The sequence below is a fragment of the Malurus melanocephalus genome, unplaced genomic scaffold (genome assembly GCF_030028575.1).
Source record: "Malurus melanocephalus ecotype Western Australia unplaced genomic scaffold, MMel_1.1 scaffold_316, whole genome shotgun sequence".
In the NCBI taxonomy this organism is placed as follows: Eukaryota; Metazoa; Chordata; class Aves; order Passeriformes; family Maluridae; genus Malurus; species Malurus melanocephalus.
In genome coordinates, this window is record NW_026623548.1 from 153,289 (window position 1) to 176,660 (window position 23,372).

The 23,372-nt window shown below is 48.9% G+C and overlaps 1 protein-coding gene across 1 annotated transcript; it reads left to right on the top strand.

The window, feature by feature from the left end:
• Positions 1-1,453: 1,453 nt before the first annotated feature.
• On the top strand, positions 1,454-21,573 carry FBXO21 (F-box protein 21). The gene is made up of 12 exons (XM_057377439.1): positions 1,454-1,665; positions 4,294-4,429; positions 6,571-6,665; positions 8,323-8,444; positions 10,138-10,284; positions 10,776-10,909; positions 11,133-11,269; positions 11,772-11,948; positions 12,696-12,828; positions 15,188-15,378; positions 16,224-16,381; positions 19,917-21,573. The coding sequence occupies exons 1-12, from the start codon at positions 1,460-1,462 to the stop codon at positions 20,093-20,095; spliced, it is 1,815 nt and encodes a 604-aa protein (XP_057233422.1). The 5' UTR covers positions 1,454-1,459; the 3' UTR covers positions 20,096-21,573.
• The last annotated feature ends 1,799 nt before the right edge of the window (positions 21,574-23,372 follow it).

Below are 23,372 nucleotides of genomic sequence, written 5' to 3' on the forward strand. Positions count from 1 at the left end.
GACACACATTGATAGGGCAGCCCCTTTCGATATTGATACCATTGACAGATTACCCCTGTGCATCCCCTTTTCGATATTGACGTACTTTGATAGGTCCTTTTTGGGCAGCCCATATTAGATATTGACACCCATTGATAGGTCCCTTTCTGGCACCCCCTTTCAGGTATTGATACACATTGATTGGCCCTCTCTGGGCACTCCTTTCGATATTGAAACACATTGATAGGCCCTCTTTTATTACCCCATTTTTGATATTGATACCATTGACAGGTCCYCCTGTGCATCCCCTTTTCAATATCGATACACATTGATAGGTTCCCTTTGAGCACTCMTTTTTTGATATTTATTCCTATTGATGAAGTCCCCTCTGGGCACCCCTTCAGATATTGATACACATCGATGAGGTCCCCTTTTGAGGYCCCTTTTTGGCATCCCCTTTTTRATATTGACACATATCGATAGATCCCCTCTGTGCACCCCTGTCTGATATTGATACACATTAAAAGATCCTCTCTGTGAACCCCTTTTTACATCCCCTTTGGGCACTCCTTTCGATATTGATACACATCGATAAATCCCGCCCATGCACCCCCATTTTGGTATTGGTTCTATCRATAGGTCCCCTSTGGGCAGCCCATATTAGGTATTGATACACATTGATGAGGTCCCTTTTTGGCATCCCCTTTCTGATATTGATACACATCAATAGATCCCCTCTGGGCAGCCCATTTTAGATATTGATATACTGATGGGTTCCCCTTTTGGCACCCCTTTTGAGATATTGATAGACATTGATCGATCCCTCTGGACACCCCTTCAGATATTTATACACATTGATGGGTCCCCTTCTGGCACCCCCTTTCTGATATTGATACACATCAATAGATCCCTTCTGTGCACCCTTTTCCAATATTGATATACATCGATAAGGTCCCTCTTTGTCACCCGCTTTCCAATATTGATACACATTGATAGACACCCTCTGCGCCCCACTTTCCGATACTGATACACATTGATAGATCCCCTCTCTGCACCCCTTTCCGATATTGATACTCATCGATAGATCCCCTCCTGTGCACCCCTTTTAGATATTGATACACATTGATAGATCCCCTCCGCGCGCCCCTTTTAGATATTGACACGTATCAATATATACTCTGTGTGTACCCCTTTCCGATATCGATACACACTGTCAGGTTCCCGCTGTGCCCCTTTCCGATCCCGATCCCGATCCCGATCCCGATCCCGATCCCGATCCCGATCCCGATCCCGATCCCGATCCCGATCCCGATCCCGATCCCGCTCCCGATCCCGATCCCGATCCCGCGCGGTTGTCACTTGTCAGACGCTCCCTTGGCCCGCTCTTCGGCCGGCGCGGAGGCCGCACTTGGCGGACGCTCCCCGGGCCGCCCCTCCCCGGAAGCGCCGGGCGGCCCCGGAGCGCAGGTAAACAGSCAAGATGGCGGCGGAGGCCGCGGGCCCGGCGGGGTCTGGCGGCGGCGGCGGGACGGGCCTGACGGACCTGCCGGGCGAGCTGCTGGAGCTCATCCTCTGCTGCGACGTGCTGGGCGCCGCCGACATCGGCCGCGTGTCCTGCACCTGCCGCCGGCTGCGTGAGGCGTGCCAGCCCCGCGGCAAGGTGTGGCGGGAGCGCTTCCGCCTCAGGTGGGCACCGCCGCACGGCCCGGCCCGCCCGGCGCGGCTCGGAGGGGAGGGAACGGGCACTCCCGGGGCTKGGGGCACCGGGGATGGCCGGAGCCGCCCGGGCCTGGCAGGGGCGCGTGTGTCGGGGGTGATGGAGGTGCTGCCGGTACCGCCCGGTCCCTGCGTGCCCTCCCGGCTCCGTGGTGAGCTCCTCACGGGCTGGATGAACCTGCGGCGCTCTGAGGGGAATCTTGGGGGCGCAGAGCGGTTTGGGTGGGAAGGGCGCTTTAAAGCCATCTCATCCCACCCTCTGCCTGGGGCAGGGACACTTTCCACTGTCCCAGGTTGCTCCAAGTTTATCCAGCCAGGCCTGGAACCCTCCCAGGGATGGGGCAGCCACAGCTTCTCCGGGCAGGTGTCCTGCACTTCTCCAAGGACTTCTTCAAGGCTGCTTCCCCTCCCAAATCCCGTGGGGAGGGATCAGTCTGTGCCTGATCCCCCTTGGCCAGAGATCAGTCTCGCAGCTCTTTCCACACCGGACACGTGGATTCCCTGCATTCCCAGATCCAGCCCGGAGTCTGGCAGTGGGTGCCTGCTCTGGGGTTGTGGATTGACCTGCCTGACCTCTCCAGAGCTCTCAAAACAGCAGCCAAGACCCATCTCAGGACTGATGCTGGACAGCAGAGAGCTTTTATTCGTGTGGGTTTGGGGAGAGCTGTTTKCACAGATATCTAAATCCCTAGGATGGGATTTTGCTGCTGTTTTGTTTCCCCCAGGGGCAGCCTCGGGTTGTTGTGCTCAATGAAACTTTGTATTTTAGCTGGGGATCGAGTGTGGGTTTGGTATTGGCGATGCTGTGCTGGTTTCAGCCACCTCCACTTATCCCTGGAGCCTCCAGGACAGCACCTGCTCATCTGTTACCTGCTTTTGTTTGTTTTGGCACAGAAAAAGCAGCAAAATTGCTTTCCCCAACTGCCAGTTGGCTCCTAAAATCCACTACAGCCCAAATGAGGGGCTTATTCTCTTCTCACTGCATGGAAAAAAACTGCTGAACAATGACAGCTTCCCCAGCCCACCAAGCCATGGCTCTGGGATTGGCTTGCACCAGTTCAGTGGCTGGAATTCCTGCAGGTTTGACCCTGGTTGGGATCCAGCAGCTGGAATGGGATGTGGTGGGTGAGTCGCACATCTCCTCCTCTCTCCTTGATAATGGAATTTTTGGCAGGAGGTTTCACGCTGACCTTGCCGTCCTGGCTGGATTCCATCCTGAGGAATGGCACTTTAATCTTCCTAAAATTCTCAATATTGCTTCAACCCCAGAAATTCTCCTTTCTCRTCCCAAAATAAAGGATTGTGATGGTTATTGTGAGGTGGCTGCATTTCAGCAGTAGCTGAAAGGCCAGGGATTCATCAGGAGAGAGGYTGTTATGTAATGTGAGGTTGTTTGACTTTATTTTGTGAAGGCAATTGCAGGGGAGTTTTATTATTAACCAGCAGTGAAATATCTTCCCAGTGTGGTTTGGACACTGGTAATAATTTTTGTACAAGAGGAGTGAGTTCAATATTTGGCCTTCTTTGTRTTTAGCAAATTAAATATAGACATATGTAACCTGAGAAGAATCCAGAAGAATTTAGTGATTTAAGCATTTGGCCTTCCAGCTATTTATAAAATGGAATATGTTTATCAATATATACTTACATAATCTGAAAAGAACCTGAGACGATCCCATGGAGTTGAAGGAAAATGTAGTGTATAAACCAGTAATAATGAACAGCATCTCAAAATGTGGAATAAATGCCCCTGCAAATTGAAAGAAACATTTCTTTCAGCTTTCTTTTCAAAATATTTCCATCTGTGCTGATTCTTGTTCGTGTTTCTCACACAAATGATCTTGGTGCCTTCAGAGCAGCAGGAGTCGTGGTGCTGGCACATATTTGGTAGCACAAAGCTGTGTTGTGGCACCACACACCCACTTTTTTCAAAAAGGTGCTGCTGACAGCCCCCAAAACATGACCTGAAATGGGATTTTTAGCTGAACCTTGAAATTCTGAGTAAGCTGTGAAGTGTGTGGACTTTGAACCTCAGTAAGGGAAGGTTTTTTACAAGACAACTGTGAGGGTGTTTTGGTTTTTCTTCAAATAATTATTTCTTGTCTCGAACCCAAACTGCAGAAGCATTTGGCTGTCACAATACGACTCCAGGATTCTGTTTTCTCCAGTAGATGTTGCCACCAGCAAGGGCAGTGGAGGGAGCTGTKCTTTGTGCAGCCTTTTAATGAGCTCCCTGAGGTGGTAGGAAGAACGCAGGACAAAGAATTCCCCTTCTGTTCAGTGCCAGGTTGGCTTCCACGTGATCCTTCTTTGTGGTAAACTCTTTTAATTATGAAACTGAAGCRTTTAGGATGTTTAGATATTGAAATCCTGGAGTGGGAGCCTCTGAAGGTTTCAGGAGAGCTTGCTTTTAAAAAATCATTAAAACACAGCTGAAGTCAGGGGGATTGTGCTTTGATGTTGGAGGCAGTTTTATACAATCCTTTAAAGTTGGGCACTGTCTCAGCTCAGTTGTCACGTGGTCACAATTTCCATTCTGGAGGGGTTCTCAGGGATGTGAAACTTTAATGCTGCTGTGGATTTGTGTGTGTTTTGCAGGTGGCCATCCCTGCTGAAGTACTACAGCCACACGGATGGCATCAGCTGGCTGGAGGAGTACAAGGCACGGCACAACGCGGGGCTGGAAGCCCAAAGAATTGTAGCTTCCTTCTCCAAAAGGTTCTTCTCAGAGCACGTGAGTCCTCCTCTAAAAGGATGTGCGTGCAACAGCCTGGCAGCTTGTTTGATTAATAATAATATAATTATTAATAAAATCATTAATTGCATCATTAAGGTTGGAAAAAGCCTCCAGAATCAGTCCAACCACTGAACCATRTCCTTAAGCTCCGCATCTGCACATCTTCTGAACCCTTCCAAGGACTAATTCCACCACTTCACTAAGCAACTTGTTCCAATGCTTGACATTTCARTTAATAATTGAATTAATTAAATTAATAATTTTTTCCTAATAGCCAACTTAAACATCCCCTGGCACAGCTTGAGGTTGTTTCCTCAATGCTGGCTGAGCGGTCACATCAGGAAAAAAAATCCACGTCTTAAAAAAAAATTCCTAAACTATCTGAAAGTTGTTTGTCTCAGGTAGTTTTGCCTTTTTAAGGATTTATTTATTATTATTATTTATATTAGGACAAGGTTGTTCTTCCCTCAGAGGGTTCTGGGCACTGACCAGGCTGCCCAAGGAATGGGCATGGATGCCTGAGGATGCCAGAGCTCCAGGAGTGTTCAGACAATGCTCTCAGGGATGTGGTGGGATTTTGGGATGTCTGGGCAGGTCCTGGAGCTGGACTGCRTGATCCCTGTGGGTCCCTTCCAGCTCAGGATATTCCATGATTATATAATGATTCAAAAATTTGCCTTCATGGATGGTGATCAGTACTTTTTCTTTGTTTATTTTGCCCCTCTCTCCCCATYGCCTCAACTGCGCTATCAGAGATTTTGTATTTCCTGACTTTGTGTGACAATCAGCCAAAAGGGGAGAGAGTTCAAGCCCCAGAGGTGTGTAGAGTGCAGCACACTCTGTGATTGCCTCAGCCCTGAAAGCTCTTTGCTTTTTGCTGCGAGTTCAGCCCTGGCTCTGGGAATTGTGAAGGCCACTGAGTTTGTTGACACAAAGCACAGCTGCCGAGTTCCTCGCTGCAGACCTTGTGCAAGGACGAGTTCTGAGAGCTGTCACAAGGCCTTTGAAACCAGGAGCAAGGCACAGCAGGGCCACTCGGCTGGAAAGGGTGTTTTTGAAGTCCTTCAGCCAGCCRTGACCCCGAGGTGCTTTTGTGTTCAGTGGGAAAAAGGGGAGAATGTCTGAGATTGACTCGCACATGGAACAGGAGTTATTTGGCTGTTTGCTTAGAAGGTRGCTGTGGATTTTAGCAAGCTGTACAGCTGGGTCAACCTGGAATTCTGTGAATAAAGCATCAATAGTGCCTGTGATTTTGGCTAAATTGAAAATTTCACACGAGAGGCACTAAACAACCCCCCTCCCTCAGTTCTGTGCAAAAATAACATGAAAAAGGAAGGCAGTGGAGCCAGGTGGGTGTTCGTTGTCCCCTGGCTGCTCTGTTTTGCAGCAGCCAGACATTTGTCCATGGAGAATTGTCAGAGAAAAAAGAGGGAGAATAAACTCCTGGATTCCTCCTGTTTTAATGATGTRTGCAAAGACTTTGGAGAGACCATTAAGCAATACCCAAAGGCCTAATAATGAGTCTCATCTCCTGTGGGGCCAGAAACTGCAGCTTGGTTCCCTGCTCAGAACTGACAAGAAGAGGCTTTCAAACCATAGATGAGCCCATATTCTATAGTGAAAAACCTTGAGAGCCATTTTTTTTTTTTTACAGTTCAACCAAAGTTTAAAAAGTACTTCTGGATTCTGGAAGAAAATAGCTGCTCTGAATATAGATGCAYGAGTGGTTGTTGCAAAAAATAAAGGCTCGTGCCTCTTTATCCCTTCAGCCAGGATTAATCTCCTGCACAGGGGGTTGTAGGTAGAGGTTTGGTCAACCACAGGCAGAAGTTGATTCCACTTTAAAATTACTTTGAGCTTGTGTCCATTGTGCATACAGTGTGATTGTGCTGGTCCTGAACTCACCATCAAAGCCTCAAATGCTGTAGAATTTGGCTGAAATTGCTGTAGGATGTTCCTGGAATTCTCAATTGAATAATAAATCCATGAGTACAGACTGTAACTATGTGGTGGGCAGGACATTTTTAAGATCTTGCCTAAATTTAAACAAAAACCAGGACAAAATTGGTTTTGAGACATTTTATGGAGTTAGGGAAGAATCTTTTGTGCTGTGCATAATTCCTTGTCTGATTTGGCAGGTCCCCTGTGATGGATTCAGTGACATTGAGACTCTGGGCTGCCCGAGCCATTTCTTTGAGGATGAGCTGATGTGCATCCTGAACATGGAAGGAAGGTAAGAGAGGGGTGAGAAATGCCAGGGATTTTCCTCTTTTGCAGCTCAAGGAGAAGAATGCTGTGGTTAATGCCTRACCTCAGCTTCTGTCCTTGGTCTTTAATTAAACAACACCCCCAGGCTTGCCAAGGCCTGACTGCAGAACAGATTGAGTGTTTCCAGAAAAAAAACATGGAAACCTCATCTCACAAGAAGAAGATCTTCTGATTTTGTGTTGCTTTTTGTTGTTGATTTCTTTGCCAGTTCATGGCATCTCTTGGCACATGTCCAGTGTCCCCTCAGCTCTGCTTAAGCAGTTCCCATCCTCTTGTTCATTTTTGATTGAGTCTTGAATCAGTTTGCTGAACTGATCTGCAGGATGATGCCGGAGCACCAGAGGGAAACAGGAATCCTTCAGGATTGCCACCATGACTCCCTGAACCATGAAATTACAGCTTTTTCTTTGCTTTTCAGAGCTGGAGTAGGTACAGTTTTTATCTGCAAATAAGAGCTGAGTTTAATTCAACCACTGCAAAATTTACAATCCTGTAAATTATTCAGACAGGTGAAATAGAACTCCTGCTTTGCATCTGCCTGGGTAATCTCATCACCTTGATTAACACTGGGCAAGATRAGTAAATCCCTGCTTTATTGCAAGGTTTTTCTGCAGGTACCACCAAACCAGGCTGGGTTTGGTGYGACACAAAGCTGTGATAGATTGCTCTTAATGGGATCTAACAGCTTTGGAAAGAGGGACTGTTAATAGAGCTTGAAAAAACCCAACTGCMATGGCAATCACCTCGTTTTTGTTTTTTCTCCACCATTTTATTGCTGTCTCTATTTGAGCTGGGCCTGAGCAKCTCTCATTTGACAACTGCTTCAAAAGCTTTTGTGGCTTTGCCCTGGCCAAATGCCTCCYCATAAAACAGAATTGATGCTAATTACACCCTGATTAAGCTGCAGCCATCACCATGCAGGAGCATTAGGCTAAATCATTTCCCTGGAAGGTATCCCAATAAAGCAGTTGTCCCTATTGAGGATCCCAGTTTATTGGGAGAAGATAAAGAATTATGAGGTTTGATTTCCCTGCTGTCCYGGAGAATGGAGAGGCTTTAGAAAGTGAGGCAGCTTTGCTGTAAAAAGTTTAGAAATTGTGTCATCTACAGACCAACTGTTGATCTCTTCCTGCCTTTTCAGAGCAACAGAGGTTTTCTCTGGGGAATTTTGTTTTTCTTCTGAATGCTATTGGACTCCCATTCATATCCCTCATCAATCTATTTTTAATGCTGAGAGGATGCTTTAGGATTGACTCTGGAGAGATGCAGTCAGACAGAGGGTAATGTTTTATGAATAAAGAGGAGGATTTTAATCAGATATTCCTGAGCTCCTTTAATTACGATCTGTGTTGTTTCCCATGATAATGCATCTTCTCAAAATTRCATCTCAGTGATAGGATGAACATTGGAAATGATAGGAGCAATGTTTTGCAAGTTGTGTTGTTTTTTGTGATAAATTTTCTCTCAGCATTTCCCTTTTCATTTGACTCTCAATGACAATACCTGTTGAGAAAAACAGTAGTCTAAACTGTAAACTCATATTCCCTGGGAAACTTAAGTCAACTATTCTCCCTTCAAATACCTGTTTAGGCCAATGCTTCTTCTTGTGTTTACCTGTGCAGGAAAGGCCTCACCTGGAAGTACTATGCAAAGAAAATTCTGTATTTCCTACGGCAACAGAATATATTAAAAAACCTGAAGGAGTATCTGCAGCGCCCGACGGAGCGGCAGTCATTTTTGGAGGGTGAGTCTTTGGCAGAAAGCCCAGCCAGAACACCTAATGACACCTTTCCATCATTGTTTGACTGGGAAGGAGTCTGCCTAGCTTAGATTCCAGCAAGCCCTTGGCTAATGGCTCAGAATTCAGGTTGGATTTTGGATGTGCCTGGAATACTTCCCATCCCACAGCAGCGCTGCATCAAAATGTCAGGATGGCGTTAGGTCCTGTCAGTGCTGTGTGCTTGAAGAATTRCCCATGGACAGCTGGGCTGGGAAGCAAGGCAGAAAATGGTAAAAACACTGCAATCTTGAGCAAGGTGCTGAGAAAATGAGTGTAGCTCAACATCCTAATGATTGACATTGCTGCTGTGGGCTCTGGACTGTTTTCAGCTGAGCTGATTCCCTGTCAGCTCCCTGCTTTCCCCTTTCCCAAGAGCTCCTCAGAGAAGGACAGGGAGCAAACAGAAGGAATTGATGTGGTGTGATGGGTGCTGTGACTGTCTCAAAAACTGATRCTTGATGGAAATAGATGCAGGTTCAGGCACATGGTGGGAGGGCACACACACCTGCTCAGAAGAAAAAAAAAGCTCGCTCTTCTGCTTTTCCTGCTCTTCACAGCCTCAGTCTGGTGGATTATTCTGCTTCTCAGTCTTCTGAACGGCTCAGAAGCTGCCAGTGGCTGCAGGAGTGTCCCTTCCTCTTTGTCCACTCCRAAATGTCCCAGGGAAGAGTCTGTAATACCAAAGCTGGTTCTGGTTAATGCAACAGCCTTTGAAGGAGGGGTTGGTAGGGCAAGAAGGGAAAGCAAAAAGTGGCCTTTTCTAGAAAAAATACAACTAATTATGAGACTTAGTCATGTGTGTGATAAATATGTGTAATTTGTCTGCCATGGAGGTGCCTTTGGAGCACCAGCAGGTGGTTTCTTTCTGACCAGGGAAGTTTCTTCTTTCTGACCAGGGAAGTTTCACCTGGTCAGCACAGGGAATACTTTGAGGGGACAAAAAGGAGACATGGCTTGGGGCCCTGCTAAATTCCTTGATTTACAGGCCTGTCGTGGATGTGCTGAAAGAGCTGTGTGGGAAGCTGGAAGAGGTATGATCCATGYAAAACCTTACAGCTGATTCCAAATGCTGGACAATAGCAGGCTTTGGAGAGAGCAGTGGTGACAAAGGAGAAGGTTCTGTGAAAAGGAATTTCTTTCCTGCAGAGGCCTGGGTAGGAGGAACATGAAAGTTTGTTCTTTCATGTTTTGTGTTGGGAACATGGAGAGCAGGTGTGGAAGAGAAAGATGAGCGTAGCAGGCAAAGAAAAACTGAACAAGAATGACATGGAGGATGTGACAGGGAGAAATCAGAACTGCAGCAGTTTGAGTGAAGTTATTTCAGGCTCTGAATAAAAACCGCTGTAAGTTGGGAGGATGCCAGGGGCTGCGGTGTGACCGCAGAGCTGATTAAACCTGGCCTAGCAGCATCCCTGCTAAATGCACAGATCCCTTTCAGCCTGGTGGAGAGGGGAACACTGAATTCAGCTGGTAATTGATCGTGTCAGCTCATTCTGTGCATTTGGTGTGATAAATCCAGTAGATGACTGCAGGTTTCAAGCACAGAGCTCTGTTGTTCTGCTGCAATCACTTGCTGCATGCCTGGAATGCAGAGCAGGCAAAACCAARCAAAGAAAAAAACTGAAGTGGTGTTTCTTATGCAGTTTGTTTTTTGCAGGTGCTGTTTTGATCGATCAGTACTGTAACCCCCTGTCTGACATCTGCCTGAARAGTGTCCAGGCACAGGTGGACGATATCACGGACAAAGTGCGCAAAGTGCTGCGGACCAAGAACCCCAGGCACCCCAGCGTGGCTTCCAAGGCAGGTACTGTACAGAAAAGTGCTTCCCTGCAGAGTTTCCCTGCCCCTCTGCACAGGTGAAACAGCTGTGGAGTTGTGGCAGCTTTAAAGAGTTTTGTTTTTATCCCCCAGCAAACAAAATTCTGACATTTACCTGTGCCACCATTCAGGAATCAGTTGTTCAATAGCCCGGGGTTCAGTCTGTCAGGTGCTGTCTGGGCCAAAAGGATTGGGAGGGGAATTTTTTTTTCCCATTTGTATCTGAAATCTTAATAGCCCTGATATCTGTGGGACAGGGAAACAACCTCTTTTGTGCCAGTCTCAGAAAATCATCAGTAGGAAGGTGCCTGTTTATAATTTCCGAAGGTCAGACAGCATCTTGCTCCTTGGTGTTAYAAACACTGTGAAATTTCTGGCTTTCAAGAAGAAACTGAGCCTGTCCATGTGAAGATTTCATTGAATGAAGGTTGAGTGCACTTGTTCTCTCAGTCTTGATTCYCTTGCATGTGTTTCCAGGAGAGGTTCTCGTTCCAGAAGTGGAGCTTCAGAGACAGGTGCTTGATGCCATGAACTGTGTGCTGTATGAGCAGCTAAAATACAAAGGAAATGAGCTGGATTACTACAATTCCCTGAATTCCTACATTCACCAGGTATGTGTGTGTCAGGCAAAAATTGGGAGGCTGCAGGACTTGAGATGCTTGATTTGTCTGAACATAGCAAGACAAATAATTGTGTGAAGAACAGCTCTTAAATAAATCTGCCATTCTTCAGTGCATATTCTGTYGAGATGTGTTTTCATCTGTGAAACCAACCACTGAAATCCATGTTTTTCTTAAATCCCACCTGTGTTTTTGTCATGTTTTCCTCCCCCAGGTTTTGATCCGCAGGACAGGAATTCCCATCAGTTTGTCTGTGCTTTATTTAACCATTGCCAGGCAGCTGGGAGTCAAACTGGAGCCGGTGAACTTTCCCAGCCACTTCCTACTGCGATGGTGTCAAGGGAAGGAAGGGTGAGTGACCTCCTGAACTTTGAAATTGTGCTCACAGTGACAAAAAACAGAAAACATTTACAGCTTCAGACCTGTACCAGAATGTTCTATTATTTTCCATCTGAAATTATAATCTACACAGAAGGGAAGATCAGACCTCTAGGAAAGTTTTCCTAAACTCAAATGGAAACAGATTTCCTGCTTCAGGCCTATGTGAGAATGTTCCATTATTTCCCATCTGGAATTATGAGCTATACAGAGGGAGAGATTAGATCACTAGAGAAGTTTTCCTAGAACTCAGCTCTGCTGCTGCTGCTGAATAATAACCCATTTCCTGAAATAATGTACCCATGAGGTGATGTGAAGATTGTGGAAAAGAGTGAAGGTAGCAGGCAATCTGTTTAGGAGGGAGCTGAGGAATGAAGGACACAGGTTGGAAGTGCTGAGGGAAGGACAGAAACATCAAATCCTGCCTTACCACGAGGCCCCTGATCACAGTTTGGTCTCTTTGTTGCCTCTTTAGGAGCACAGATATTTTTGACTACACCTACATCGATGCCTTTGGGAAGGGAAAGCAGCTGACGGTGAAGGAGTGYGAGTACCTGATCGGGCACCACGTGACAGAGGAGTTCTATGGAGTGGTGACTTCCAAGGAGGTCTTGCAGAGGATGGTGGGGAATCTCCTGAACCTTGGCAAGCGGTGAGTTGAGGTTCCAGACCCTGGAAGAAAGGGACCCAGGGTGTATTATCTGCATATCCAACATTGCTGCTTCATGGTATTGCAGTGAGTGCTTCCAAAAGGTGTCACTCAGCCCAGGAGATCSTGAAAATTCTGTGTCACAGGGCACTGGCTGGGTGTTTTTTATCACCTGTATCTGAGCAGAAGCAAAAGTATTTAGTAAAATTTCCTCAGGAAGTTTTTTGACTTYAGTAAAGTCCCCCTCAGGAAAATAGACAAAATATTTTATTTCCTCTCTGAAAAGCTGATCCACCATCCCTTAAGAGCAGAGCCTTTTGTTATGTGATAAGCACAACCCCCGTGTTCCAGTGAGCAGTTTCGGAGCTCCTTTTTGTGTGTAGAACATTGGGTTTTGTTTTCCAGTGCTGCTGATAATCCCTTTCCCAAGCAGCCACAGACTCACAGGAGTGAAAGGATTGCTTGAGGTGTCAGGGGAACAAAAGCAGATTTCAGAAGGAAATGGCCTGGAGAGTGAGTTGTCTGTGTAGCATTGTTTGATCAAGGGGAATAGCACCAGAGGGAGGGCAAAGTGGAATGTTTTTTTCCTTGTGAGCAGGCTGGATGTGGTGAGTGACAATCCCTGCTGGAATCACTCTTGTGAGCAGGCCTGTAGCTGCAGCATCATTTCTGGGKGGCTCCCCCTGTCCCTCAGAGCCCTGGGGACAGGGGTTGCAGAGCCTTACAGCYGAGTTCCTTTTCTGCTGGCAGAGAGAGCACTGACCAGTCCTACCAGCTCCTGAGAGACTCCTTGGATCTGTACCTGGCCATGTATCCAGACAATGTGCAGCACCTCATGCTCCAGGCCAGGTTGTACTTCCACCTGGGAATCTGGCCAGAAAAGGTACCTGGGCACTGGGGGGAATGTTTTGGGGCAGGCTGAGCATTGTTAATGCCAGGTTATTGATTTTTGGGGCCTGCATTTCAGTCTGCCACGAGTTGTTGCTGTAATAAAAAGAAGTTGGAGGAGTTCTCACATTGCAGGGAATCAATCTGAAGCAGGGAGAGTGGATGATTCTTGCCTGCTTGTCCTAGGGGAGATTTGGGAGCAGCCTTGAGGCATAATTTATGATTTACAGCTTGTCTTACAACCAAGACCRTGCACTGAGTTACAAGAGAATCCTGTTTGCTCTGTGCCTGAATTGTGGTCAAACTCCTGCTGGGCTCCTGCAAAAGGAGCAGTGGCCTTATCAGAAAACTGCAGGAAGTTATCTTTTATAAATAAAACCAAAGCTGTTCTCCCAATCTCAGCCACGCAATCTGTGGCTGTTGTGAGAAAGCAACTTGATATTCCTGTCCTTGGAATTCCTTTTCCTTCAATGTAACAAACCCAGTCCTGTTATCTTGGGAGTGTGGGAAAGAAGGTGCTGAGATTTATAGGTTGTGTGGATCATCCAAGGCTTTCACTGAATCAGGGGAAGGCACAGGGAAGAGCCTGTAACTCAAAAAGTCAGATTTTTTTAGTGTGTCACTGCAGCAAGGAGGTGTTCCCTACTCAGAATTCCYTGTGCTGCCTCAGGGGAGCCTGTGCCACTTCCCCCTGTGAGGTTTGGGAAGGGGACAGGGATATTGGCTGGAAGCTGAGCAGAAAGCAAAGCTCTTCCCACCAAATAACTGCAACAGGACTGCTGGAGGAGCTGCCTCCCTTCCCTTTGAGGAGCAAACTTGGCCTTCCTTTCTTATGGCAGCAAATTTTAGAGTCACCACACTAGAAAAGCAATAAAAAACTGTGTGTGGGAAGGATTCACTGAGCTCAAATGCCAACTGGCCATAAACAGGGAACACTGAAAGATCTTCCTGCCCCTTCCTGGTGCCCTGGGATGTGTTTGGAGAGCACCACACTCACATTTGCTGCCCCTCAGAACACATAACCCAACCCCAGGACTGAGTTTTCCCCATAGTTCTCTGCACCACGTTGCAGATGCAATGGAAACAGGCAATTTTGGATTTTTCAGGATGGCATCCAGTCGTTCCAGGCTGTCAGGCAGGATTGTAGCTCAGCAGAGAGGATGCTCTGTGTCTGACAGGACACAATGTACCAGCTTTGACAGGGTCTGCCAGATTTATGGATAGGGGTAGAAAATCTGAAAAGTTCTGCAGAGCTACACATCATGTTGCCCTAAATATTTGTAAATAACAGTAAATAAAATTCACAAGAATCTCTGGCATCTGTGGTTACCTCCTTCCCCTTCCTTTAGGAGTTTTCAGGATTTTCACATCCTTCATTCTTAATAGAATTAAAGTGGCCAAGAAGCCTGAGCTGTGTTTCTTCTCATAAATTAGGCACCTGTTCTTTTTTTTTTTTAATTGATTTTCCTCATTTTTGGCTGCTGTTCATGCTCAACAGCCTGAGTTTTCTATTCCTCTTCTGCTGCTGCTGCTTTGAACTTAATGACCAAACCTTCCAGCACGTCATCAAGGAGACAATCCTTCTGCCAGCTGCCAAACTGTCAGATTTTGGGACTTGAGATATTTGATGTTGAGACAGAGATGTGTCTTCTCCCACCATGTTTACACAACAGGCTGGATTTTTTCCCTTACTTTTACTGGAAAATTTAAATTTTCATTGCCTGCCTGTAACAAACTTGGCAGCAGATGCTCTGGTGCTATGCCAGAGGGTGTTAGGAGACTGAAATTCTGGATCTGCAGGGCTCGCTGCTTTGCTTTGTGTTCTTTAGTCATCCTGAGACCAGCAGCTTTTCTGTCTTGTTCCCTGTTCCATGCTGAAACTTCACAGAGGTTATTTCCATTTCCTCCAGTGCTGCCCTGTTTTGGCTCTCTCACAGACATGCTGAGAAGTCCTTTTAAATTAAAATATTAGTTCTCAAGAGCTGCAGAAGTCACCTGGAATCACTTTCCAGCAGCAGTTTGGGACACTGGGAACTGCATTGTCATAACCAGAAACCTTGAGAGGTGGGCTGTGGTCACTAARTGGGATGTGATGGACTTGTGTGGCTTTGTTTCGAGCAGCTGCTGTGCTTGCCAGTGCCTTTCCTTGKAAGCTGGAAGCTTTACAAAGGGAAAAGGAATAGAAATAGGCTGTGATGAAGAAATCCTTGGGAATGTGTGGGAAGCAGGGAGCAGCCCTGTGAGGGAAGGTCTTAGGCCTGGCTCTCATACCCAGCAGTGTATCTGTGTGTATCTGTGAGTGTTGTGCTGCTGCAGGGCCGTGCCCTGAACCTGTTCCTGCCGTGTTTTGGAAGGTTCTGGACATCCTGCAGCACATCCAGGCCCTGGACCCATCGCAGCATGGGGCTGTGGGGTACCTGGTGCAGCACACCCTGGAGCACATCGAGCGGCGCAAGGAGGAGCTGGGCCCCGAGGTCAAGCACCGCTCGGACGAGAAGCACAAGGAGGTTTGCTTTTCCATCGGGCTCATCATGAAACACAAGAGGTGAGCCTGAAGCCTTCCCCAGCCTCTGCACCCACAGAGCACAGGGGTTTGTGCTGGCAGGAATGAGGTGTTTGGTGCCGAGGAGGAAGGGAAGTGCCGGGTGTGTGTGTCCATCCTGTGTGAGAAAATGGGAGCAGCTCCATGTAAGTGCCTGGAGAGAGCAAATGTTTGCACTGCAGACAGCTTGACCTGTCTTGAGTCATCCCCTGTCACACAGGTGACATGCCCAGAGCACAGAACTCACTGTGCAACAGAGTCAATTACAGAATCCGTTCTGATATGCCCAGGACAGTTTGTGGATGTTTCACTGTGTTCCCTCCTCCTGCACACAGAGGATTTGTGCTCCTGCCTGCCCTGGGTTGCTTTGGCCACTGCTCTGACTCACCCAAGCATCCAGAGCATGTTTTAGGGGCATCAGCAGTGATAGCTGTAACACCTCACAATCAATCCCATAAACATTCTGGAAATAGTATGGCTTCCTTCTCAGTGTTGGGATTACCCTGTCTGTGTGATGGGCTCAGAAATAATTGCACAACCCAGTGGTTGTTGAACCCTCCTTATTTCTTGTTTTCTCTTCTGCTTGCTGACATCCCAGCTCTTTCCCATTCTCTTTCTTGCTCACGTTTGCTTTTCCTTTGTCTTCAGCTGTTTATTCCTGTCTGTTTATCCAGTTGTTTCCCTTCACCTCAAGTTACAAACACAAAGTTTTTCTGAATTGTTKTTTTTTCCTCTTGTTCCTCTCCTCCTCCTGCCAGCTCTCAGGGGGTTCCTWTCCTGTTTGTGCTGTATTAATCTCAAGGAAAAAGAGCTGGCTCTGGTGTTTTCAACTGAATTTCTTTGATCAGGTATGGCTATAACTGTGTGATTTATGGCTGGGATCCYGCCTGCATGATGGGCCACGAGTGGATCCGGAATATGAACGTGCACAGCCTCCCCCACGGCCCCCACCAGCCCTTCTACAACGTCCTGGTGGAGGATGGCTCCTGCAGATACGCTGCCCAAGGTGAGCAGGAGCTCCTGGTCCACTCTCTGTCCATATTAGGACAAAGGGATGATTAAATTATTAACYAAGTGTGATTAGCAAGTGTTGTAAAGGTGGAGGTAGGAAGGAAAATGATCCTGAGTCGTGGCCTGCTCTGTTTGCTCTCCATGAAATCAGCACTGCTGGGAATGGACATGGAGGCCCGTTCTGGTGTCATCTCCCACTAGTCAAGAAAGTGTTCTGGGCCCTCTTATGGTTTGAACCTTAATTGCTGCTCTGAAAAAAGTAGTTCAGCTTTTGCTGAAGGTTGAAGGTCTGTCAGCAGCTTTGACAGCTGTGCTTGGACAGGACCTGGAAATGGGATTTGGTGAGGGAGCACACAGGATTGGTTCTGGCCACTGTCACGTGCCAGGATCCCAAGGAACACCAAYAACCTGGCTTTTAGTGCCACCTTTAACCAGAACAAAAATTAATGTCTCTTGATGAGTGCAGAGAAGTGTAGAAATCTCTGTGTCACATGTTCTTTATGCAACATAACCGTAAGAGGAAACTCTTGGTCAGGGTGTGTGGCTGGGGTACAGGGAGAGCTGTTGAACTGAAGTTCTCAAGAAAATTACAAATGAAAAGCACTTCTGTGGCTCTGGATATTGTAAAAATGTTAATTTGCCTCATGTTTGTGTACTTGCCTCCTGTTTGTGTATTTGCCTCATGTTTGCCATTCAGGCAGGGCAGCTGCACAGCCAGAGTGTTTTGCTAAGAGATGTGGAAGCTGCTGGAGGGAAAATCCTGACCAAAATGCTACTTCTCTGGGTGCTCCCTCCACTGTCTGGTCCCTTGGGTGTGACCAGAGGTGGTTTTACAGGAAGGGACACTCATACCTCTTTCCCACTGTCCTGAGAGTGGCCTTTTTACATTCAGCAGCCCAAAAAGATGAAGTGGGATTAATTCAGCAAAACCTGATGGCTCAGATTAGGCAGGGCTTGGCCTCTCAGAGAGTCTGAAAAACCAGAAATTCTTGTGTGCCATGGGTTGATATTAAAATATGCATCTGGRTAATTACCTAATCAGGTAATTGTCCCCAGTGCTGCTGGGGCTGAGTCATCACTTATCTTTTGTCTAATGATGTGAAAACAAACAGAAGCCTGGCTGGTCCCACGGTGCTGTTCAGGGTAGGCTGACACTGTTATCTCTGTGCAGGAGACAAGAGTTTTGATACTTCTGGGGAAAAGTGAAGGGTTTGTGCTGCCTGGCTGTTGATATCCTCTCTAAAACACATCCTCAGATCGTTTGGGAAGGATTATTTCATATCCTCCTGACTTGACTCTGGGGAKAGAGTGAGAGTTTTTTAATAGAAGAATCCTAAACAAATCCTCAATTTCACCAGCTCAGAAATAACAGCAAGCTTATTATAGATAAATGAACCTCAGYTTGAGGCCTTCCTGTAAATCTGTGGGTTGACTGTGGCTAATTCCAGAACTCCTGTGTCATGCAGAGAGTTTGGTACCTGTCCACTCYTGCCTGTGTTTGATTTGCTTTGTGACAGCACAGGAGGGAGATCTGTGGCTCAAAACTGTTTGTCAGCACCTTTGTGAGGCTCCCACCTTGTGCTGAACTCGTTTGTGTCAGCTTGTTCCAGCTGCCAGCTGCTGTTCCAGCCATCCCTGCTGTTCATCCATCCCTGCTGTTCCAGCCATCCCTGCAGCCTCATCCCAGAATATCCATCCCTGCACATCCATCCCATCCCTGCAGCCCCATCCCTGCAGCTCCATCCCAGAATATCCATCCCTGCAGCCCCATCCCTGCAGCTCCATCCCAGAATATCCATCTCTGCAGCCCCATCCCTGCAGCCCCATCCCAGAATATCCATCCCTGCAGCTCCATCCCTGCAGCTCCATCCCTGCAGCCCCATCCCTGCAGCCCCATCCCTGCAGCTCCATCCCAGAATATCCATCTCTGCAGCCCCATCCCTGCAGCCCCATCCCAGAATATTCATCTCTGCAGCCCCATCCCAGAATATCCATCTCTGCAGCCCCATCCCAGAATATCCGTCCCTGCAGCTCCGTCCCTGCAGCTCCGTCCCTGCAGCTCCATCCCTGCAGCTCCATCCCTGCACATCAATCCCTGCAGCTCCGTCCCTGCAGCTCCATCCCTGCAGCCCCATCCCAGCACATCAATCCCTTCAGCCCCATCCCTGCAGTTCCATTGCCACATCTCCATCCCTGCAGCTCCATCCCTGCAGCTCCATCCCTGCAGCTCCGTCCCTGCAGCTCCGTCCCTGCAGCCCCGTCCCTGCAGCTCCGTCCCTGCAGCCCCGTCCCTGCAGCCCCGTCCCTGCAGCCCCGTCCCTGCAGCTCCATCCCTGCAGCTCAATCCCTGCAGCTCCATCCCTGCAGCTCCATCCCTGCAGCTCCATCCCTGCAGCTCCATCCCTGCAGCTCCATCCCTGCAGCTCCATCCCTGCAGTTCCCTGTGCACAGCTCCCAGCTCAGCCATGCTGCTGCAGAGCACTCAGCAGTGCAGCTCATTTTCCGCAGTGGTGCAGTATCCAAAGGTCCTTTGCAAGCCTCTAGGACTGCACCAGCCTGCTGAGGGATGGAGAGCTCTGRTGCTGCTGGCTGCTCACCCTGCCATGCAGCAGCTTCAAAGAGCCAGCATGGATTAATAGGAATTCTCCGTGCTCCCTGTAATGAACTGGATTTCAGGGACAGATTATTCCTGAATGACAGTCTCTGCATCCCAGCTCATCCCTGCCCTGCCCAAAGTCAGCCTTTGATCCTTATGCAGCTTTTTTTTTTTTTCTTTCTTTTTTAATAGATAATACTACCTGTTTTATCTGGCACTGTGCTGGAAAAAAATGACATCATTTGGGGAATGCTGCAGGGCTGTTGCTTGTGGGTTTTTCTCCTGATCCCTGCTCTGCACCAACACTGCAGAGCACAGCAGCCCTTGGCTGGGGTCACCTTTGGGCTTTAGTGTTTAGGGGTCACCTTTGGGGTTTAGTGTTGTTTAACTCTTGTGCCTGACCTGGTTATCTTGTAGAACAAGGAGGAAAGGAGCTGTTGTGGGAAAGGATCAACGTGTCCTTAAGGACTTTGACTTGGGGAAGTTTGGATTTAGGGAAGTTTGTTTTGCTGGAGACAGGGCTGCAAACCAGGCGTGGTGGAAGCACAGGCTGAGGGGRGAAGCTCTTGGCTCCTCTGCCAGGTCAGCCTTGTGCAGGTGGGCTCACCCTGGAGCATTTGAGGGGGATCTCTCCTGGAATGGATCCCCAAGGGCTGTGAGGGATCCCAGCTGAGCTGAGTGCAGCAGCTTCTCTTCTGCTCCAACCCAATGCCAGGCAATCTCATGCATCAAACCGTTCCCAGCCCCTGCTCAGTGGGGCCATCAGGAGGTGAGGCTCTGTGAGCAATCACACTGCACATCTCCCCGAATTAGGGAGTTTTTAGTATTCAAAACATCGGAATTGGTGTTTCTAGAGACACAAACAAGGTCTGGGAGGGGCCCAGGATTCACTGGTGTTCCTGTGGTGATRACTGCTCCTTCCCTTCCCTCACAGAGAACCTGGAGTACAACTCGGAGCCCCGGGAGATCCCTCACCCCGACATTGGCCGCTACTTCTCTGAATTCACCGGCCTTCACTACCTGGCAAATACCGAGCTGGAAATTCGGTACCCGGAGGATTTGGAGCTCACCCGAGCCACAGTGCAGAAGATTTACAGTTCAGGCAAGGAGTGAGTGCCAAAGGCAGCCTGGGGACAGAAGCAGCTGGAGTGTAGCTTTACCCTCTTTGCAGAACTTGCGTGGGAAGCAAGTTTGGTGACAATCCTTTGGCTTAATGCATCGAAAACTGCATTGGACTTGGAAACTGGTGCTACAGCATCTTCCCCTCGTCTGCCTGCCCATCCTGGCCCAAGGCACAGGGACACTTTGGTACTCGAGGCCCAGCAGGAGCATCTGGCAGGGTCAGGAGCGTTGTCCTTTGGAAGGATCTGCACATCCTGCTCGTTCTGTGGTGGCCTTGCCTTAGAAGGTCAACACAGTGAGATCCCGATGTGGAATGTGGATGAGCCCCCCTCTTCCAGAGCAGGAAGTTGCTTGTCCTTACAGTATTGTGAGGTTTGTGTTTGGCTGTGTCTCTTTGGTTTGGTTTGAATGTCTATCCCATGCAGGYGATAGTTTTTAAAGTCTCTCCGTTTCACTGTTGTCTTCTCCGGTCTGAATCTTTGGGTCAGGTATCGCTTCACCTCTATAGTCTGATTGTTTCTAGAGCTCCTGTTCCAATTCTGAACATCCTTCTGGGCCTGGCAATATCCTTATGGGCCTGGGAAAGACAACCAGCAGCAGTGGGGCTCGTGGGGTGGCAAGCAGTGCTGACTCTGGGGGCCACATCAGCGATGACAAAGACTCCTCGAGCAGAAGAGGAGCTCCTGGCCCTTTTCCAGGCCTGCTGAATGCACCCAGCCCACGTTCTGACCTTGTTCTTTGGTCTGTCCATCATGTGTGTCCAAGGTGGGCTCCATGGCACAGCCRTGAGTGTTCCCAGGAGGATTTGGGACCTCGTGGGGATGTTGGTGGAACCTCGAGGGCAGCACCAGAATGACTTTGATGGATGCAGAGCTGCTGCTCGCTGCCGTCTCTGATCCTTTTTTCCAGTAGGTATTTATGCAATACAGTGAGCGATGACTGGAACTTGGCCATCCCTGGAATCAGCCAAACCATTAGGGATGCAAGACATTCATTCCTGCAGCTCGAGGCCTTCTTTCTTCTTGCCAAAAGAAAAGGGATTCTGGGGGTGTGCAGAATCCTCGGCTGCCTGCAAGGAAAGGGCTTGAGCAGCTCGAGGCACGTGAATTTGAACCTTGACTTGGAGGCCCAAGCAGAAGCACTGCAGCAGTGTTCCCTCTGGGCTCAGGGGCCGTGGGGTGCAGAGTGATATGTTTGTGCATATCTTTGTGGTTTCTGAAGCAATGTGTGTAGAGTAGCTGCACTTGTTTCTCCTGTCACTGTCCATTTGCAACACAGCAGTTCTCCTGTCCGAGCTGGCACTTAGGGCCCTGTAGAGGTAGGTGGATGCTCTTTAGTCTCGTACACACTACAGGAATCTCCACGTGGAATCACTCACAGCCCCCCTGTCTGGCAATGCCTGCCCTGCATGTCACCTCCTGCAACCCTGAGCACTGGTGTTCTGTGAGAAATAAATGCTGAGAGCCCGGCGCTGTGGTGGTGGTGGTGGTGGTCTGCAGGGGTCTGGGGGCTCCAGGAGCAGGAGCTTGTGGGGACAGGGTGAGGAATGCTGAGGGGTCTGTCCTCAATGCAGAACTCTGCCTTTAAGGAGTCAGAATCCCAGAATGGTTTGGGCTGGAAGGGACCTTAAAGCTCCCTTTGTTCCRYGGGCAGGGACGCCTTCCACWATCCCAGGTCRGTACTGGCATGATCCTGGAGAGAGGGAGGGAGGAATTCCCGTTGTGAAGTAGGGTAGGGAATCCTCAGGCAACAATCCTAAAATCCATCTCTTGTTCTTAAAGCTTGGAGTAGACGCCAGCCCTCCAACACGTTTTGAAAGCAGATCCAGAAAGATTCCTGGCAGGGATGCGAGGTTGGGAATGGGGGTGGTGATTCCCAGGGTAGCTGAGAACAGGTTTGGGCTCCCCGTCCCCATTCCCATTCCCATTCCTGTCAGTGAGATTCCTGGGGTTTTGTGCTCCCTTCTGTTGTCCTGGGCCTCTCTCCAGTGCATCCAGGGAATGACAGAGCTCCCAGGAGCCCCAGCAYGAGGAGCTGCCTGAGTGCCAGGTACAGCTGTGCTGTAAAAGAGCCAGAGGAGCTGACAGAAAACACCCAGAGTTTCCCTGAAAACCTACCGGGAGAGGTGCTGGGTGCTCCAGGGGTGCAGAGCTGCCAGCAGGGCCCTTTCTGCCCCTTTTGGGATCACTCTGTGTACCCTGAGGAGGGCTGGCCCAGGAGGAAGTGTGGGAGCTGCTGCTCACCACAAACTTCCCCATGGCTGCTGTTGCCAGGGGTGCAAGAGGGGCCAGCCTTGGGTGCTCGGGGTGCATCCTCATCCCTCTGGCAGGAGTTTTGGGGGGGGGGGAATTGGACAGCTCTGGGTGCTGCCCACATCCACACTTGTGGGTGTTGGGGTCACCCAGAGCACCAGCACAGCCTTGGATGTGCCAAATTTGGAAAAGACTGGACCTGGTCCAATCAATTTTCYGCACAATCTCAACCCAGGGTCCAAGTCAGATTTTGGGATTTGAGACCAACCCCGAGGGAATGCTGTGTTCCCTTTGTTTCCAGTTTGGGGAGGGTGTCCCCACTGCCTCCAGTGCTGCTTGTCCTGGGTGGAGTCTTTGGTGCTGGTGAGGAGAAACTCCCCTGTGAGTTCCTGCTGCCCTGGGAGGCCTCAGCCCAGCACYCAGCGTGGCCAGGGAAAGCTGGGAACCCCCCAGGACACCTTTTGGAATTCACAGGGGTTCCCACAGGCTGCACATCCAAGGTCCAACACAGCAGGAAAGCCCTCTGGGGGACGGTGGGGTGACATTTGGGGTTTGCCTGTGCCCCTTCCCCTCTTGGCAGCACAGTTGCCTTTTCCCCGAGAGGACAGCAGTGGATCCCAAAAGTTCCCTGTGTCCCTGAGCAATGTCCGGATCTGCAGTGTTCACGTTGAAGATGGTGCCAATGACATCCATCAGCATTTGTCCTGTCCTGTGTGTGGTGCTCTCCAGGAAGGGGTTTTGGCTTTCTGGAGAAGGTGGAATTCCCTCCCTTCTGCCCCACCAAGGGCCAGGTTGCTCCTGTGCGGTGCCAAAGCCCTCTGGTGCTGCATCCCTGGGGAGCAGGGGGTGAATTCCTGCCGTTAATGCCATGTTCTCCCTTTCCTTCCCTTCCATCCCTCCTGGGGACACAACACCCCCAGTGCTGTCACCTCAAAATCCGGAGGGTGAAGGAATAAAATACAGAATGGGGGAARAGGAGGCTGGAAAGGGGCAGGAAGGGAGGAGTAATCCCGGGC